Source organism: Tetrao urogallus (genome assembly GCF_951394365.1).
Source record: "Tetrao urogallus genome assembly, chromosome: 3".
NCBI classification, from domain to species: domain Eukaryota; kingdom Metazoa; phylum Chordata; class Aves; order Galliformes; family Phasianidae; genus Tetrao; species Tetrao urogallus.
The window spans coordinates 20,677,548-20,698,685 of NC_136815.1; the positions used below are offsets into that span (position 1 = coordinate 20,677,548).

Below are 21,138 nucleotides of genomic sequence, written 5' to 3' on the forward strand. Positions count from 1 at the left end.
ATGACTGTACTAACCTATACTGAGCAGATAATTTGCACAGCAATAGTTTCAAAAGAGGCTTTTATTCTGACACAGAATTAGATGTTACCACAATTTCAGCTCCAAACTCCCTCATTTTTAAGCAAACTATGGCTGTATTTCCTCTTCTTTTTAGTCAGAGTAACAAAATTACTGAGTCCTTCCTGTTAAGGAGTTTTTTTCATCCTTTCTCCTACTGTTTTATCAATGACGTGGATTTGGGACTTAAAGGTGTAATTTAGTGAGTTTGTGGATGACACTAACTTGGGAGGAGCTGATGGCTCCCTCCAGGGCAGAGAGGCGTTGCAGAGGGATCTTGAAAGATTAGAGGGCTGGCCAACCACGAATTGCATGCAATTTAAGAAGAGCAAGTTACTAATTCTGCACTTAGGATTGGACAACCTTGGATATATGTACAGACTGGGGGATGAGAGGCTGCGGGACAGGTTCTGCACCAGAGGGCGGCAGGCACAGAATGGGCTGCCCAGGGCAGTGGGCACGGCCCCAGTGCCGGAGTTCAGGGAGCGTTTGGGCAGATCTCAGATGCTGGGTTTTGATTTGGGGTGGTCCTGTGTGGAGCTGGGAGTTGGACTCAGTGGCCTCTGTGGGTCTCTTCCAACTCATGATATCCTGTAAGTCTATGACATTCCTATTTTTACTGTCCAATCCTGCTGCTATTATAGCAGGAAGTGTTATTCCCTGTTAAAAATCCCAACATGTGTGAATTTTTAAAATATTCAGTCCTGTTTATGTTATTTTTCCACTGATTACACTAAGCCCTGCTTCTATATACAGAAAAATACTGTTGTAAACTAAAAAGGTGACAAAAGACAGAATGTGAGATAATTGAGCAGAAAACTAGCTAAGATGACTACAGACACATTTGATTCGTTCCCCTTCTTTAAAGCATTATAATTTATTCACGCTGATAGTGCACATTAGTCACTTTTATTAAAGGAGAAAGAACTGAGGAAATGACAAAGGGAAAACACATGAAGACACACAAAGACGGAAATGTGGCTCCGTGGAGCTACCCCAGGAGATGCTGCTTTGTTTTCTGCAACCATCTCCACGCACAGAGAAGGGATCTTCTGACCTGAATTGCTTTGGATTCATCAAAAGCCTGTTATTTTCCTTTTTTTGGAGGGGGGGGAGGGGAGAGGACGGACAAGTGATTAGCAAACAGGTCTGCTAAGCATGTTATCTGGATAAAGGCTTGAGCTTTCCTTTCATTTTACTTCAGCAGACTCAGACACACAGCTCCTTTCATACCCTTCCTGCATAAATACGTAAGTACATGAGTTTTAAAAGAAATCCTTACAGCTACTAAGAAACTTTCTCTGTTCTATCAAATCTCTTAAAAACTGGCCATTTCCCCCAGTTCCAAATTTAACATGGTCAGGTCTGGCCAGCTGAAACTGGCAAAAAATATGTTTGCCTCCTTCACTGGCTCAGAAGGAATTCCATTTACTCTGACTTCTCCACGGTTCCAATTCTGCTCTCTCTTTGGCCAGGCTAGGCAACTGCCTCATCTGCATGCTCATCCAAAATCTCCTTTACTCTGCTCCGCCATCCCTGTCCCAAGACCTCCTGATTCTGCTCCAGAAAACTGGCAAACTCTTGACAAGAATATTCAATTCCAGTCGTGATTGTTGAAGACAAGCGCACCTTAGTTGGGGATTAAGAATCATAAATTCAGGATGAATCACTGAAAACCCACAAGCTTCCAGGATTTAGGAGGAAAAAAAAAAAAAAAGATGAAAAAGATCAGTACAGTGTAGCTGTTTTTCCTTTGTGAGTCCTCTATCTACTGTTACGGTACATGTATCTTTGTTTACTATGTCTATTAGCAGGTCTAAAAAATTAGATAATTTTCTGATAGTGGAAATAGTTATTTTAAAACTAATTTTTACAGAGTGAAAGAAATCTGAATTTACTATGTTAATAAATTTCTAACTTGCAATAATCACCTGAAAAAATATTTGTGCCCAAACTTACAGGACACGTGATTTTTCCAACATTCCATTTTCTATTTAGTTCCCTCTCCAAGTCAAGCAAGTGGGCTATTTTTTCTAAGACACAGATGGAGACATTCAGTTCACAAGACCTAGTTTCATTTAATATGACTGTATTAGATTTACCTTTCATGCACTGATACTCTGCTAACGCTGAATGAGTACTTTCAGTTTTTCATGTACGAATTTATGGGACAGCTTCAAAATATATTTGTAAGCTCTATCCAGTCTTTATCCATTAAGAAATTTCCTAGCCTTTCCTAAAAAAATAGTTCCTAAGTGAGACATAAAATTTCTTCTTTCTCATGAAACACTACTGAAGTGACATTAATTGCATGTGGTTGTAGTTCAGACCTAAACAGAAGACTGTCTAAACCAAAGGGACAATGCAAATTAAGTTTGTATCCCAACTCCAGAAACACTGTAAAGACAGTGGTTCAGAAAACAATTTATTTTCTTTTATTCTTTTATAAGCAGTAGTAGTAAATTAGAGGAGAAAAGAGGTTGGAAAAAGAGAGAAGATGACATGTTGGGCTTATTAGACTGCTGTAGCAGCTAATTCTTCAGTAATCATCAGGCTGCTGTAAGGGGTTTTTAAGAGCCTCTCAAAGCTGAGTACTACACCTCTGTTGATATTTACTATGAAATATTTCACTAAAATTTAGGAGTTACACATTGTTTCGGTTTCTTTCTTTAACTATGTGATTTTTAAGTATGTATTTATACAACAAGTTTCCAGTTACGCATTTCTGCTGTCCAGTATTATGTACTGTGAGCAGGTTGAAAACATAACATAGAAAATCTAGTATTTGGAGAACAGAATACTAACACAGGGCTCATGTGATAAAAATATCCCACTTTTTTTTTTCCCCCTCTCTTGGATATAGATTGTATGGCCTGCCCTAACAGTAGAAAAATCTTTGCATTACCTAGTTCTCCAAAGAAAAAATGTCAAAATGTTAAATGAACTCCACTCAACACCACCACTCAAGAAGCAGTGATTATCACAGAAGAAAATGAAAGGGCATCTTCAACAATGCTTCTGTAAATACCATGTGCTCTGGATCAAAGAATATGCAATTATAGAAACTTTTTTTCAACAATGAATTGGAATCTCATTATTTCATAATACAAAATATTCGCTGATATTGCTAAAAAGCCCTGAATCTCACTTAAATCAAAATATTAACCCTCTCCCCAAAACAAAAGACCACCCACTACCAACTTCAACACTGTCTCATAAAATCCTGCAAAGTAACTTGACACTCTTCACCAGTGTATACTAAAAACACCAAAGCTAGTATAATTGGATAATTAAAGGAACAAAGATAAGACTTAGTCATTTGACAGCTGCTCAGAACAGAGAAGAACACTCACTGAACAGCTACAGGAAATTTCTGAAACTGGTAGACATTTCTCAGAAAAAGACACAAGAAGCATGACAGGAGGTTGGTCATGAAGAAAACAGTAACCATTATATGAGAGATGTCTGTGGCCAAGTATTTCAGCTTTACCAATTCAGTTCTTTAGTTTCTGACTGCAACGCATTTGTAAAAGACTAAATATTGTAATTGTGTAAAACTATGAAAAGCAAATATACACTGCACAAATCTAATCCAGAACATTTATAGATATGTAAGACCCCAAGACCCAGAATGCAAAAGGGGAGCAGAACCTTTAAGCAGTTGTGAGATTTCTAGTTTGATAAGCACAGAATGTCAGCACTTCAGGTAAAGCCAGAGCAGCAAAGGTATCAGAGTCAAAAACATTAACTGACAGACAACTCCACTGATGCTGATGTAAATGGCATCCCTCCTGTAGCTTTCTCATTGACTAGTAATACCTACACAAAAGGATCAGTAGCTTCCCTAGATGACAGAAACTACTTTAGTATAGATGGAGCTCGCAGATTACACTTTATGACAAGAGATTTTGCTGGCAAATTTTCAGTTGTAATGAGAAGAGCGGAACCTACATTTAGCTTTGCAACTCTCATAGCAGAAATCAGATGTGAGTATATTTACAGAGGAGCAGGGCAAAAGCAAGGAGAGCCTGCACAAATGTTAGGAAGATCTGATATCTATGGGCATACTGATGGTTGGATTTGGGTCGGGCTTTACCACCCAGAACCCACTGTTGGTGCCATGCTCTAAGATTTTTTTCATGAAAATCATAGATATAAGGTTAATTAAAAAAAAAGAAAAAGTATGCTACTAAGCTACTATAAGTAAACATACAAGCAAATACAACATTTTAAACATTTCCAAATGGAAATATGAAGAAAATGACTACTTTACAACTTCTAAGGAATCTGAAAAGAAACTGGAAACACTTCACGGTCTCCTAAAAAATCCTGCTCTTGACAAAAGTAAAACTCGCTGTCATTTTCAAGGCAGTAAATGTTTTATTGCTGGGAAATAATTTTGATGTTTGTAATTTCCATTGAAGAGCACTATGAAGTAGTTAAAAATATTGCCACATCTGAAAAACAGACCAACGGGAAGTATAAGACACTTGTTCATCTGTATTTCTGTGACTTTTCTCACTTGGTATTATTTGCAACCATACTTTCATGTCTGGCAACAGTGCCAATTCTACTGAGGATCATATATTACTTTTATCATGTTGATTACATATGTTCACCAGTTTTGCTGCCTATATATGATTAGTGTGGTTTGCACATACTTAGTGACACAATCCAGAGCATGACATTTTCACAGAAAGTATGTTTACTGGGAAAGAGCTCCTTAGAAGTTTGCTTTCCTTTACAGCTTTGATCTACATGGCGTTAAGAATCTAACAGTTTGAATGTATGTTTACCGTTTATATTATTAAGATCTATCTCCTTCAAACTCTACAGCTACTGAGATTTTTGGTAGTCACAAAAAATCCTTTTCTCTTAGGTGAACTTGGTAGCTGATGAGAAGAAAGCCTCTGAAAATGTTCTCATCTGTGAGCATAAGCTTCGTAACGACTTGACATTTAAATTCTGTTATTCATCAGCACTTCACAGAAGAACTCGATTTGTCTAAATGGATTTGAAAGCCCACAAGTGAAGAAAATCAGAAAAACCTGGTTTTGAATATCAAAAGATTGTATGTGAAAAGTATTTTTACAAGCTGCACGTACCCTTTTTATTGATCAATTAACTTCTTTCAAAATGATTTTTTTTGAGACTATGAAAAACCAAACCCTTCCCCCAACACTTACTGATAAATGTCCTTTCTGAGCACAGCTCTACTGAGAGGGTTGTCAGCCTGGGGAGCCATAGACACAGACCCAATCTTGAGAACCAAAGTGTCTTCTTTAGTTGCTGGATTAGCTGTAGTAAGGAGAAGAGAAAATATGCGTTTGATTCAAAGTCAAGTGCACACAGCAAGGAAAAATTATTAAAAAACAAATATTAGAAAACACCTATACAGGAATGTATGCTAAAGATTCAGTTCTGCTTGAAAGTAATAACAAATGCAAAAAATAAATGAAAGACCAACAAAAAAAAAACCCAAGCAAATAAACAACTGAAAACAACCCCACCCCCAGAAAACACCCACCTGTAAAATCAATAGTGTTGATGTGATACATAAATGACAGAAGTACTGTCATTTAAACAAAATGTTATCACACTAAATCCTGGTCTGTGATTTTCTTTTTTCTCTAATGGCTTTATTTTTTGTTTCTTTTTTAATATATTTTTTCCAAAATATAATTGATCCCAGAGACTTCCATGTGATCTGTTTCTCTTTAGATATCATAGAATCATAGAATCACAAGGTTGGAAACGACCTATAAGATCATCCAGTCCAACCATCTCCTCATCACCACTGCTACCACAAGCACTAAACCATATCTCGTAGCTCCTCATCCAGACGCCTCTTGAACACTGCCAGGGATGATGACTCCACCACCTCCCTGTGCAGCCATTCCAGTGCCTGAGCACTCTTTGAGAGAAAAATTCTTCCTTATGTCTAATCAAAACCTCCTCTGATACAACTTGTGGCCATTTCCTCTGGTTCTGTTTGTTCCCTGGAAGAAGAGGCCAAACCCCTCCTCACCACAACCTCCCTTCAGGAAGCTGTACAGTGCAATGAGGTCTCCCCTGAGCCTCCTCTTCTGCAGGCTGAACAATCCCAGCTCCCTCAGCCGCCCCTCATAAGACTTGTGCTCCACACCCCTCTAATAATTACCTGCTGATTTAAAGTGCTTACCATGCACTTTAAATCATCCACCATTTTTTTAAATGGGCCTAGGTCCTTTACAGGTTAAAAAAAATCATCCTGCAGGATATTATAGTGTAACCATCCCAGTAGCATTTGGTATGAGTTGCAACACAGAAGCTCTGAAACAACAGAATCTGAAAAAGGCCACTAGATTTTAGAACAGAACAGTAAATTCCATGTCCATAACCAATCTACTTCAAGAAGAAAGGTCTCTGCATTCCACTTCTTCATATTCAAATTTCAGCTATGTGTACAAATTGATCACTGGTAATATTATATAGAAATTAAATTTTCAACTTAAATTTAATGAGTGGTGATCTAAGCCATTGAATCATAAAATCACCAAGCTTGGAAAAGACCTCTAAGATCATCCAGTCCAACCATCCACCTACCACCAATACAGCCCACTAAAACGTGTCCATCGGTACAATATCTACGTGTTTCATGAACACCTCTGGGGACTGTGACTCCACCACCTCCCTGGGAGTGCGTTGATTCCATATCTCCATTCATTAATTCATCTGTTCTCCCATTAGATTTTCAAAATATGGGAATGATGTACATTATTTCTGTACATATTTATGTATTTATTTATGTACGTATTTTCTTTTCTCCTTACTACAGCTAATAATCTCAGTCATTATGAATATTTAAAACTTTGAGGGGAAAAAAGCCCACACTGCTCAGTAGAAATACAATCTAGGAAAACCTTACAGAAAGTATGTCTGTTACAATCTCACTTGGTTTTACACACTCATCCCAGTCTTATGTTGGCTAAGCTAAAATATGTTCTTTTAACCCTCCACTGTAGGGCTTCTTTCAATACTTGAATAATTGTTTTGGATCTTCTCAGCATCTTCTCCACTTCTACCAATACTCATTTTTATTACAGAAAGCAAATTGGATATATTCCATCATCTGCCACATGCAGAAATACAACCATCTCCCTTATTTTGTTTCAGTAAGTTCACTGTGCCCCTTTAGCTGTTCAGCCACCACTTTTCAGGAGTTCCTGTCTTGAAGATGCAGTCTGCATAACCTTTTACATAAGTTACGTATTTGAAGATTTAGCATATTTTCTACAAGCGGTGCTGTAAGTTCAATTATCCAGATACATGGCCTATTGAGTCATTAGCATTATATCTCCAGGGAAATTCTTACAGCTATGACTTAATATTTACTTTCATATTAAATATATCTTTCACTTACTCATTCCAACTGATATTTTTATTAAGATCTTTAACTATTTTTAACGCATTTAATATTTCCACAGACATTGTATGGGGATATATAGAATACCATCAGACAATATTAAACTCCTTAGGAAAGTCTAAGCATATCAAACCTTTGTGAACACTTTACCGACTAGAATAGTAACCATCATAAAATGGAAATCAGATGTGTTTAACAAGACTAATTTTCCATAAAACTATATTTATTATCATGTAATAAATATAATCTAATTCTTTATTAACTGAACGTGTGATAGATTTTCCTTTATGTTCTCCAAGGAGAGCAATAAAACTACCTTATTTTTTATTTGGACATCACACATCTCATTTTAATAGGTAACCTTTGGCTGTCTAAAACCTGCTATGCCAATGCATGTTAAAAATTAACCTCTGAAGACCAAGATCCTTGTGCACAAGTTATTCAGTCTGACCAATTTGAAACTATTTAATAGTAAGCAAGGAGGATGTTACACACCACATGTTATGACAGACTTCAAAGCAGACGGTGATGCTCATGTGACAAGGATATATCACTTCTACAAATGCATGACATACGGTTATTTGGTATGCCATCTTTTCTTTATCACTATCAACAAATTTATCACGTCCTTTCTAGTGATTTCTGATATTTTACTCCTAGTACATGTTGGAAAAAAGTTCTTATTCTCCCTAAACCAGCCAGATGCAGGCTTTCCCTGCCTTTACTGCTTCTCATCAGTTTTTTGCAGTTTACTTTTTTTTTTATTTATAGCTGCTGCCATGCAGTATTTCTTATTTCTTATTGAAACACCACTTGCTGTATTAAATCAAGCTGATGGAAAGCAGCATTGCGTATTGCTGAGGACATACTGTTGCCCTCAAGTCTACCACAAAAAGAAGATAAGCTGGTGCTGCTGCAAAAAGCACGGATCTAAAGTGTTATAAAATTGCGTGGATGCAATCATGCATGTTTGTGTGTATACTGCTGAGGAAAAAAATAAACGTACAATTTTTATTATTTCGTAGTGTTTGGGGTCATTGTGCAAGGTGGGATTTGAACTACACAAATAAAGAAGTTTTCTATTCTCATACATAAATCACAACTATTTGTGTTTTTTTTTATTATTTTTTTTGAGGGGCAGGGCATAGTTTTCTTAACTATGGCTAACTAGGTATAAGGTATGAACAGCAGGGAAAGGGATTAAAAGACAAACTGAGGTCAGTGATTCCCTACTTATAAATCAGCAATCACACTTTGGATTGGGCAACTTTTCTTGGATTAAAAAACTCTCTTAATCAATAGATGATGAACGAGGTCTTACTGCAGCAGATATCCATGGTGCGTAACATAGTTAACCCTTATGTCTCGTTATGGTTCCTATAAACATACCCGTAGGATGTAGGTGATTTTTTTAGAATTTGTTTTTAAAATCTCTAGAAGAATTGTTGCTAATGGAAGTTTACATCCCTCTAGCTGCTACTAAGTGTACTTTTAGTCTCAGCAACTGTTTATTCATACACAAAGTCTGTAACAGTAACGCAAATATATTTTATGTATGACAGGTAAATACTTTTTTTGAAAGAATAAATGTATTATTCATGGATCAAAAGATTAACTCATCTTTTGTTTGATTAACAACTAATTAATGTTTAAAAGAACAGTTTACACTGTCCACAGTTTTGTAAATAACTGAAAGCTTCTTACATACAGGAATCTCAGAACCTTCAACTAAAACTTCCTAAGCAAATGATAAACTGCATCACCTGTTGGTCAAAATCATGGAAATTCATTTTGGAGAAAATTAATAAAATGAAATAGAATATCAAACCTGCTTCACTATTTAATGTTTTTCAAGGTGCCAGCTTACATGAGACTTAAGGTTTTCTGCTTGAAATCTACTGGAACAAGAGATCTATAGAAGACTGCACTTGCACCAGAATAATAAAAACTGACAAAAGAATCACGGCAGCAGAACTGCATTCTCTCTTTCTCTTTTCACAACTTACTTTTTTTTCTCCTTAATAATCACATTTGAAATTCAAATGATCAAACTACGTACTACTGGGAAAGCAAAGGTCACATAAATACATAAATGCTTTTCAGCAGCTCAGCACAAAGCTAGGATGAATGACTACTTTCCTACCTCTACCCCTTAAGATTCTAAAGACCCAAGAAAGCATGCTAAATGTCAACAAAGTAAGGTCAGCAAGGTAACTAAGGTAATGTTTTTCCCTACAAGACTGAGAACAAAACTACCTAACACAAAATACTGTACCTTCTGCATTATGATGATCTTCCTCATTTTTGGGAAAGAAGACTCTAATAACACCAGTGTTGATATAGATCAGAGGCAAGTTGCGCGAAGTTAGAGTATGAGTCCTCATAGGCTGGCCTGGTGATTTTCTTTTCTCCTTTTGACTCCTTGGCAGCCTGGCTTGAAAAATGCTTGCAATTGCATTAAGCAAATGAAAACAGAGGACCACATCAAAAGCCTGAGCAGACAGAAGGATCTCGTGAAGAAAGTGAGGAGAACCATCAGTGTGACCTTCAGATAGCTTATGGAATGTTCTTCGTTCATTTCTTGAGATCAGTTTGTGCCGCACATTTTTTGTGACAGCTTTTGTATAAGTTAGAGAAAGAAATCCATGTTGTTGGTGTGAGCCATCTAAAAGTTTTGCAGTGGCCTGTTTCAAAGGAAAAAAATAAAATAAAATTCCAACCAGCTGCAAAAACAAACACAACATCAATTAATTCTCTGTTAGCTACAATGTTGAAGGTTCCATATTTTCTACTTTCCACTCTCTCTGAATCCCAAAAGAAAGTTCTTTTCTAAACGGATATTTCATCCCACAGTATGTCCATAGTTCACAACACTGTCAGCTAAAAGTATAAGTAATTATATTTTTATTTCCTGACAATTTATGTTGTGTGCAATTCAAATCCAGTCAGGCAAAAAAGCCCACAGTCGTTAGTCATGACAGTCTAAATTTATCAACCATTTTCTAATAATTATTCAGAATTATATTTTCTTTTTTCCTCTCTCTTTTTTTTTTTCCCTCACTTTAAACATTTTAGAAGCAAATCTTACTTCCTTTCATCATCCTTTCTAGATATGCCAACACCATAGGTGCTAAGGCAACCTTCTGATGTTGACATAACTTCATCAACACAGAAGACATCCATAGTCAACTACTCTATAAATTCAGCTGGTTATTATTCAGCTTGTTATTATTTTTGAAAGTCTTTTGAATATCAATTATACATGTCTAGTGAGTGCAAAGTAAAATAACAATTAAAAATAAACTAGGAAAAGTATTACTTCAAGAACATAAAAAATACTTGATAGAACTCTGTGCAATTGTTCAAATCTCAGCCACAATCACATGAGCACAAATACAAGCAACTACACTTTGCAAGCAGTTGGTTTTATCAGCATCTTCATATTTGATTAAAAATAATTTAATGTAATTTAAGCCTCATTAATAGAACACCTCTTTTAAATAAATAGAATCCATAGCTTAAATGCTGAAAAACTGATTTTTTTGATTAAGTCCATTAGAACAAATTATTAAGTTAGACTTCTTATAAGATCTGAAACAAATAGACTAAGAAAATATTGCCAATCAGTATTCATGAAGAAAATAAATCAGACCACACAGAACTTCCACTAACATAAAAAAAAAAAAAATTCCCAGCAGTCACTTATCTGTCAACTTAAACGGGCCAATTCCAATACATACCAAAGTCTTTCAAGGATGAACCAACAAGAAAAATGGATTTTTAATATCTCACACTGACATATTTCATAACTGCCACAGTGTTTGAAATATTCAAAAGAAAAAATCAAAAGAAATTCAAATTTTTGAATATTCAAAAGAAAGTTGCAAATATGCAACTGTTAATGCTGCATTATCATAATTATATAAAGTAATTGTAAAAGGTTGCACAAAAGTATATAGCAGTAATACAAACTACTTAAAGACCAAAACATATATCAGAATTACATGACCAAAATGCAGTGTTCAGTACTGGTTGTTAAGTATGAACACACAGTACTGCATGTGCTTACTTTTAATATCAAGGAATCCCACTGACTTCAGTGGACTGCAGTTACACACTGCGTTGTGAACCATCAACCCTCATTTCCACATCTAGTGAAAACTGACTAATAATTATAACAAAATATGAAGGTTAAGAGGGAAATAATACAATTCATATAATCAGTACATTCAATAATTACAGTGAGTACAAAAACAATTTAGATTACACTGAGACTTCTATTTATCTTTAACCCAACTACCACTTATTAGTGGAAGTCCTGTAGAAAGAAAAAAAAAGATTCTTACAGAAGGAAAGAAGCCAGAGAAATTGCTGAAAGGGTCCTGCTTGCTGATGGGTCGAACCAACAAGGTACGTCTGTTCAGCTTGTCAGTACAGGAAAGGAATATACCTCCATATTGCCCCAGAGACCAGGAATCTTTCCCAAGGCTTAAGGAACGAGGCATGGAAGAGTGGAAGACAAAAATATATATATTTTTTAATTTGCTATAAGCAAAAAAAAGTTTATGTTATCCTTGCACAGTTGTATGTAACGGCAAGACAAAGTCTATTCCATACCTTTTCCTAAAATGCCCAAATTCAATTGGATGACAGAAAACTGATATGAAAAGAAACTTTGGAAAATGTTATGTGAAAAGACAAGATACTGCAGGATGCGAAGACACAGAAAATATAACAGAATCCTGCAAAAAAGAAAATGGACTGACCCATCCACATTCAATAGACAATCTTATTAGAATTGGTATAAGAATGATTACAAGAATCAAACTGTGTAAGAAAAACTCTATTCAAATACATTATAAATTCGCAGTATTGTTTAGAAAAAAATAATTATTAAGAATTAAAGTGTTGCTTTGTACAATAGTTCTTGTAATCACTCTTTTTGACACATAAAAGAATAAAGAAAACTATGTCGCTTCAGAAGAATTTTTCAGGTAAGCACCTTAGTTTACTAAAGAAATCTCACCAAAATCTTTTCTCTGCACTGTAGAAAGATCCCTTCAAAATCTGCTGATTGCCAGCCCTCCCCTGGCCTGGAAGACAGAACATTAACCTTATCTGTTCTCTGCTTTTGGCTTTAGTCCAAAGAAATTGAACGATGGGAAAGGGTATTCTGAAGAGATTATGAAATGTAACTGAACACAGTAACAACTTTTGTAAAGCAAAAAACAAAACAAAACGAAAAACAAACAAACAAAAAAACCCCAAACAAACAAACAAACAAAAAACCTTCAAGATAACTTTAATGAACAAGGACACCACTAAGCTGAAATGTTTTCCTAGGGAGCATTAGGCAATGAAGTATCCTCTCCCAAGGTTATCCACAGAGCATGTGCTTAATTTTTGTCTCTCATAGCATAATCAATTAAGTTTTAAAATGGCTAACAATAAAACAGCTAAAGAAAGATTACATTGGTATCTCTTAGGTTGCATGCTCATAGTCATATGCACTACAAGGTGGAATGTGTAGTGTCTCTGCCAAACTGCATTTGAATGCTCATTGAAAACACTTATATTGGTGCTGCAAAAAAGAAAACTTGCTGAGTGGCAAGACATTCAGAAGTTCTAGCTACCTAGCCTAGACGTACATTCATGACGTATTCGTTAACGCTGGTGACATACAGACAACCAGCTTAGTTGCCTGCACTATAGTGTTGCTGAACCACAAAGTAAGTAGCTTCATTTGTATAAAATGCTTTTTAATATCCAAAAATACAGCATCATAAAACACTCACCATTGGCAATTTGCTAAAACTAATGTGCCATCAACAGTATTTAAGGAATTCTGATTCAGAAGTTTAGTAAAATTAATATTTTTTGACATAAGAATCAACAGAGTAACAAATGTGTACACTAACACGTAATGATTTACACGTCTTTCTTTGGAACTGGCTGTAATTTTAAGAAAATGCATTTTAGATTTAAACATTTCACACAATCAAAATCAATCTCATTTAAAAGAAATTCAACAATAACCTTAAATTCAAGTTAACAATCAAGAGAAAAAAAACACAACTGCCTTCATCTTTCAGCCTGAATTCATAGTCATACAACTACTAGAAATTACCTGTTTTTGTAATGGTCAACATTGAAGCTCTCTATTTTACATTTGATTTTGGTATATACATCCTGCATATCCACCGATGCGCTGAGATCTTCTAACTCACTGACAACACAAACCTCTGCAATGGCCAAAGGAAATTAAAACCATCAATACTTAATAATTAATACCATCAATACAAGTTCATAAGCAAGGTATAAACGTGGAACACCGAAGTTTATATATAGGATAATGGTCTCTCTCCGCTCAGAGATTTGTCATAAAGAATGATTTCATTCACTGTCATGCTGAGAAGAATCAGAAAAAAATACTGCAATCAAAAACTTTCTTTTAAAAAATGTGTGGAGACTCATCTATAGAATTTTTTGTTAGGATTTCTGTAACTCCTGTAAAAAATACAAAGATATGTAACACTTGAGATTTCTTTCTCTCATGTAATTATTTTTTATCTAGTGTATATGTACATCTCTTTGAAAATTAACACAATCACTAGTCTTCTCAATATCAGTTTGAAAATATCCGTGCAAATCTACATGTCTATAGATGGACACACACAAAATATACCACTAAATAACATAAAAATGGAGTATAATTACTACTGAGACAATAAATGCAGACTTCTATAAAGTAAAATAACTGAATCATTACCAATTTAATACTGTCTAATATTACCAATAAATGTACTGAATATCTAATACCGTGTCGTGAAATACTGTACAAAATTTAAAATAATAAATAAGGGAAAAAATGTTGAATACCTGTGCCATTATTTCTAGGGTCAGGAGCAAACAATTTTACAGTAATTTTTGGCAACATCCACTGCATCCACAGGCTGACACGTCCACTTGAGACTCCAATGTTACTTGTTGTTTGTTCCAGTGTAATAGAGTCTGAGAAAGGAGAGTCATCACCACCCTGAAGAGAATCACCCTATAAAACAGAAGCAATGGCTGAGAAAAAAAAAGTATTTGCTTTTCATCACTGCCTACTTTTCTTCCATCAAAATTGATATAGACTTGACAAACCATATAAATGTACACATAAATACAAGCAGACTCACTGATTGCGTATTGAAATTAAGCCATTTTTGAATGTCGGGGGAATAAAAAACAGGAGGAGATAATGAATTTGGCCAAGATTATATGATAAAAATGTGACATTCCATGACTTTATTCCACTTGGTCTAGAAGAATTTCCTCATTAGATTACACTAGTTACATACCAGAAACACTAATGACAATTAAGGTTGATAGGAATATTCTGAAATGCAACAGGAAAAGGAGATAAGCAGGCTTGTGCACATCTGGAGGGCAAAAGATGAGGTTTTAGAGGTACCAAGAGGAGAATATCTCAGAATGGCACTTGTACACTACATATTATTTTTTTCACCCCTTCTTCTATACATTTTCTTGTAATTTCTTGGGAAAATGATCTTGCAAAACAATAGCCTTGTGTAAAAATTGGAAATGTTTTAATCACAACTTTTTAAATGTTTCTGTTGTTTAAAATTTTGATTGCCACTTGCAATATTCTTAAATAACAGATATCTTGACAAATGAGCTTGTAGAATCTTCTGAGCCACCAGTAATTTTTGCTCATTCCCTACAGTGCTAAAGGCTCAACAAACAAGAGCTTATATTTCCAGAAAAAGAGACATATGAAAGACATATGAGAAAAAGAGAGACATATGAAAGGTACACTGAAGAACTTGTTAGAAAGGCCTATCAGAGACCAGCACGTAACTTCTGATAATTCTTCATGGGACAATTGAAAAATTTACCAACAAGATGACTTCACCAGATCTTTCCTTTGACAGAAATTAATGCAATCAGAGAGAAAAAAAAAAAGATGCAAACATATAATTGCTCCTTAGTTCCTAGCATTTACTACTCTTCAGCTCAATGCAATGGGCGCATAGGTCACTAATGTCAACCAGAAACCACTAAAAATCCATCTGCGTCTGCTCTTCTAACCACACTAAGTGTTGCAAGTTTCCTTCATTATACAAACACAAACGGGCAAGAGAAAAGTATTGCCACCTTGATTCCTTGAGATCAAGTTCAAGTTGTTTCTAAGAACTACAGATCAATAAACACCCAAAATTTTAATGAAGGTTTTGAGGATTATGAATTACAATGAACTACATACTTGGGAATTTTGATCTTTAACTAATGAATAACTGTGATGATTTATGTAGAAGACATCCTGCAATCAAGGCCTACACAGAAGGCACTGCACAGTTTGACAGAATCAACTTTAACCTGACAGGCAAAAAAAAACACCAATAATGCGCTCACATCAGCACTTGAAAAAAAAAACCCAACATATTTTTAGTAGCAAAATCTAAAATCTGACATTACTCGACTCATCCTGCAGTCTAAGACTGTCAGTATGGTAATTCTGTTAGCAATCTATTTTGTGGATGTATAGAACTCATCCCAAACCAAACAGCTCATATGGGAGCTTTTATACTGATGGATCCCATTTCCAAACAACTCAGGCCTACAGTTTAACTACAAGATTTCTATAATGTATATGTGTTTTCTTATCAAAATATTAACCATAAGACAGGACAAAAGTTAGTTCAAAATCCTAAAAATCATACAATATCCATTATGACTTTGGGCTATTCGGCAGACATTAAACACCCAAAAGTTTCCACACCTTTGTAACAAAATCTTGAATAACATCCCTAAAAGATGATGATGAATCTGTTGTGGGAATTTCATTGTGCCTGGAATCTGCAGTACTTTGGAATAGGTGATCCTATAAACAGGGCAGCTGTGGAGGCAGCAGCCAGTCAAAGAAAAGTTGCCGAGATTCTCAGTTGGCTTTTACAGGGTGTCAAAGCAATGAAGCACAATCAGAGGTCATAGAATGGCCTGGGTTGAAAAGGACCACAATGATCATCTAGTTCCAACCCCCTGCTACATGCAGGGTTGCCAACCACCAGACCAGGCTGCCCAGAGCCACATCCAGCCTGGCCTTGAATGCCTCCAGGGATGGGGCATCCACAACCTCCTTGGGCAACCTGTTCCACTGTGTCACCACCCTCTGTGTGAAAAACTTCCTCCTAATATCTAATCTAAACCTCCCCTGTCTCAGTTTAAAACCATTTCACTTTGTCCTGTCACTCTCCACCCTCGTAAACAACCATTCCCCCTCCTGTTCATATGCTCCCTTCAAGTATTGGAAGGCCACAAGGAGGTCTCTGTTGAGCCTTCTCTTCTACCAGTTAAACAATTCCAGTTCCCTCAACCTTTCCTCACAGAGAGGTGCTCCAGCCCTCTGATCATCTTCATGGTCCTCCTCTGGACCCATTCCATGAGCTCCACGTCCTTCCTGTACTGGGGGCCCCAGGCCTGGACGCAGTACTGCAGATGGGGCCTCACAAAGGCCAAGTAGAAGGGGACAATCACCTCCCTCTCCCTGCTGGCCACCCCTTTTTTGATGCAGCTCAGAACACAGTTGGCCTTCCGGGCTGCAAGTGCACACTGCTGCCTCGTGTCCAGCTTTCGTCTACCAGGACCCCCAAGTCTTTCTCCATAGGGCTGCTCTCAAGGAGATCTTCCCCCAGCTTGTATAAATACCTGGGATTGCTCTGACCCAAGTGCAGCACCCTGCACTTGGCCTTATTGAACCTCACTACGTTTTCATGGGCCTGTTTCTCCAGCCTGTCCAGGTCCCTTGGGATGGCTTCCCTTCCTTCCCTTCCTTCCAACCGCTCAGCTTGGTGTCATCCGCAAACTTGCTCCGAGTGCATTCAATGCCATCATCTGTGTCATTGACGAAAGGTCAAGGAAGGCAAGGAACAATACTATTTAAACCTTATTTAATATCTTTGTTTTCAGTCAAGTCAAAGATCAAGCCAGTGTTGCTTTGCTATGGAGTGATTTGCTGGTCTCTGTTTTTTTCACTTTATAAATTCATTATGCATTTTCCTTTTTTTTTCCCTTTTTTTTTTTTTTAATTGAAGCACTTTTTACATTCTTTTTTGTATTGCTGGCACACTTAATTCGCCACATTGTAACTTAGCAACTGTGATGGAGGGAGTAGGAGAGAGAGCTTCCTCTTCTCCCTGTACACACATCCATTCTCTCACTGGACATGTTCCAAAAGGCTTGTTTTATGAAAATCAATTTAGCTCCCAAAATTTTGGCAGATCTGTACATTTCTGATAGTTAAAAAAGAAGAAAACAATAGTAAATTAAATTTAAAGTGGTGTGGTTAACAGCAAATACATACTGCTACCATGGAAAGTTTTACATTTTATAATTTTTTTCTTCTATTTGCACAATGTTATGTGCTCAGATGTTTCATGTATTTTGTTAACTTCTTTTTTTTTTCTCCACAAAGAGCTGTTTTTGTTTAGTGGTTTGATGATATAGATAACTGTTCTGTAGAAAACTGAAGCATTCATTTTCCCACACTTTCTTTAAGCTTATTTTTCACTAGATATTAATTGATGTACTACAGTTCATGAAGTATCAGCCAGCTGATAATTTTGGCACAATGTTACTTTTAACAGTATTTGTGGGATTCTTGAAGAACTGCATCTACATAGCATAAACCCAGACATGTATAAGAATCAAATTAACTCAGAAATGTTTAAAAGTAGCAAACACTGAGTTTTAGGGGACACGTTCCCTACTAACGTCCAAATCCATTACAACTGTGAAGTTTATTAAAAAAAAAGCAACAAAAACAAAGCTACAGGCCCATCATTGAAAACTGCTTCCTTCTTTTCTACATGCATAGTGATTTGGAACGTGCCCTATATCTGACATCCTATCAACAAAAAATGCAGAGGTGAGGAGAAGAGACCAAGGTATTTGCAGTTTCCATCAGTACTGCTGGAGCTGTGCTCATGCTGACATGAATCCAGTCATGTTTGCGCTTATGGCTGTCTGACTTGCAAATATTTCTGACATGAATTTCTGTAGCATGTGAGGTAGATGTATTAATAGTGATTCAAATGCTGCACACAGCTGTATAGATGTAGAACAAAATTTCCTCTACAGGCATGTATTTCTGGAACTGAACTTGAAAAAGTAAACCAGGTTTTCACGTTTAAGAGTAAAGTGGAGGCTGTTGTGGATGCCCTGTCCCTGCAGGTGTTAAAGGCCAGGCTGGGTGGGTCACTGGGCAGCCTGATCCAGCACTTGATGCAGCAGTTGGCAACCCTGCCTGTGACAGGGGGGTTGGAAACTAATGATCCTTGAGGTCCCTTCCAACCCAAGCCATTCTATGATTCTATAAAACACCAGCATGGAAAAAAATAAGCATCTTGATCTGCAAAGCAAGCACTGTCAGAAGTAAAATAACTGTGAACTTCTGGCCAGAATCAAAGCACCAGGGGACTGTTTTCACAGCACAGCAAGTGGGAGGTCTGACACCTGGACTTTCAGTTGTTCAGTTTTACAGCTTGTTTGACCACAGGGCCTGCAGGTCCCAAGCAGGGCCTCAATTCAATTGCACAGCTTTGTACCCCAATTCTGTACTTGGGTTACTGCATGCCCATCTGGCATTCCATGTCACTTGTGTGTTCTGTTGCTCGCACTAGCCAGCTTGATGACAGAGCTAAAACTGCATTAAGCTGAGGCCGGCAGAGATAACCTCTTCTGTTTGCAGCTGTGCCAGCTGAAGAGCTTATCGACAGACAGCCCCAGCTGCTCATCACCATGTCTCTGTCAAAGGTTACTGGCTCCTATCTCCTCCTTCAACAGTTCAATATCAATGTGTTATCCACATGTTTTTCTACCATTCAAACATACCAAGAGAGTTGAATTGGCCCATTCTCTCCGTCAGTAGCAAAAGCAATACAGATGACTTCTCTGGAGGCAGAAGCTGCTACATGGTTATCCCTTGAGAAGTGGAAAAAGGATTCATTTCTTCTTAAATTTATGTTAATGGTACTGCATCCAAAACCATTGGGCAAAATCACAGGGAAAAAGCGACGAGCTGCACTAACTTGTTTTTGGTTTTTATTTATTTAATAAGCTCAAATTCTTAGAATTCTTTTTTGCACTGAAAACTAAAACAGAATTGAAAAAACAGTGATCTTGTTTCTCATGCAGTTTCAATTTTCTTTTTGGATTTTCAGCACCCAGTGTGGTATTGTTAAATATGTTTATGCATTAATTTTCTGCTCTGTTTCCAGATCTACAGAAAAATCAAGCCAGAGTCAGAAACACTGAGTTATTTTCCCACAACTTCTCATGCCAAGTCCTAAAATACACAATTTAATTCTTTCGCCAATTGTTGCAAATTGACCAATATACCAAGTTTATTTTCTTAGCAGAATTTATCTTTGTTCATCAGGAAGAACCAAACATGTGAGGCCTTCATCCTTGGCCTGCCTAAAGCTCAGGGATGATCACAGTTTGGCCACACTACTGCTATGCCTTATCAAAATAACTTCTGCGTTCTTGCTCAATCACTGAGTTTCCCCAAGGACTAAACACTTCTACCACTGTTTGTACTTAAGTAAACAGTAACAAGTGGCCTGTTGTAGTCTGTACTACCTTTGCTCTTGCTGTTCCAAAGGAGGGATGGTAAAAATGATTAACTGTTTCCATCCCTCCAGTACTTAAGCCTCCATGATGCGTCTCTTCCTACCACCACCCAGAGTAAAATTCAGTGAGTTACGTAGCTTTATCCATGTAGGAGCATGGTATTCACTATCAACCTGTCAGCATGGAAAAAATTACACACAGCTTGAGATATAAATCATCCGCAGACCATATAAACAAATTACTTCTTTTGCTGTTTAATACAAATAGTAGTGAGAGTTAATTTTCTTCTTGTTCATCTATAGCAAATCTGTTGCATTTGAAAGAAATTTAAAAAAAAAAAGTGTTTCCCAAAGAACAAAGTAACATTAATCATAAAACCTCCAATGTTTTTAAAAAATAATACTTATCGTAGCAAAGTGTTTTTGTTAGTCAGATACCAAGGTTTCAAAATAAAAAAGTGTAGGAGTATAAAAACAAAGTACAAACTGATAAATAAAACATGAAAAAGATTTCCCCAACTCTTGGAGAATGTCCCTAAGTCAGACCTGTAAAATACATATTAATTATGCCATTTGCTTCATCGCTATTATATGACTATAAACTAACGTAGCTGCAAGCTGCAGCTTTGAGTGATGTACTCCATTTTTATATTTTTACATCCCTCCATTCTCTCTATGGAAAATACTTTTGTTACAGTAGTCTGAAAACAAGTTATAATTTACAAATACAGGGTTGTATCTATTAATTGAAACAACACAGACCTAACTTCCTTTCCACACTACTAATAAGTGCAAGCCAAAATAAAGTGCCTTCAAATTTCTAACAACCAAAATATGCCTCTATCAGTAAGCAATACTGGAATTTTAAAGAATACAAAGAGAACAGATCATATTTTCCGTACTGGTCTGCGTAGTACTTGAAGTACTGAAGAGGACTACGCACTCCCTATGATGCATGTGGCAGACTGTGCACATTTGAAAATAAATTCACGTATAGTCCATTCATATTATGACTGAGGCTTACAGCAAAACAAAGCATTC

At 36.5% G+C, this 21,138-nt stretch overlaps 1 protein-coding gene across 1 annotated transcript in view; it reads right to left on the reverse strand.

Annotated features, from left to right (window-relative positions):
- VPS13B (vacuolar protein sorting 13 homolog B) overlaps positions 1 to 21,138 on the reverse strand; it is a gene marked incomplete at both ends in the record, with an annotated part of 421,628 nt that overhangs the window by 163,214 nt on the left and 237,276 nt on the right. The window contains 5 exons of the mRNA XM_079533473.1: positions 5,244 to 5,355; positions 9,738 to 10,146; positions 11,809 to 11,950; positions 13,590 to 13,704; positions 14,342 to 14,513. Coding sequence (XP_079389599.1) covers positions 5,244 to 5,355; positions 9,738 to 10,146; positions 11,809 to 11,950; positions 13,590 to 13,704; positions 14,342 to 14,513 — 950 coding nt within the window. The remainder of the gene's footprint in view (positions 1 to 5,243; positions 5,356 to 9,737; positions 10,147 to 11,808; positions 11,951 to 13,589; positions 13,705 to 14,341; positions 14,514 to 21,138) is intronic.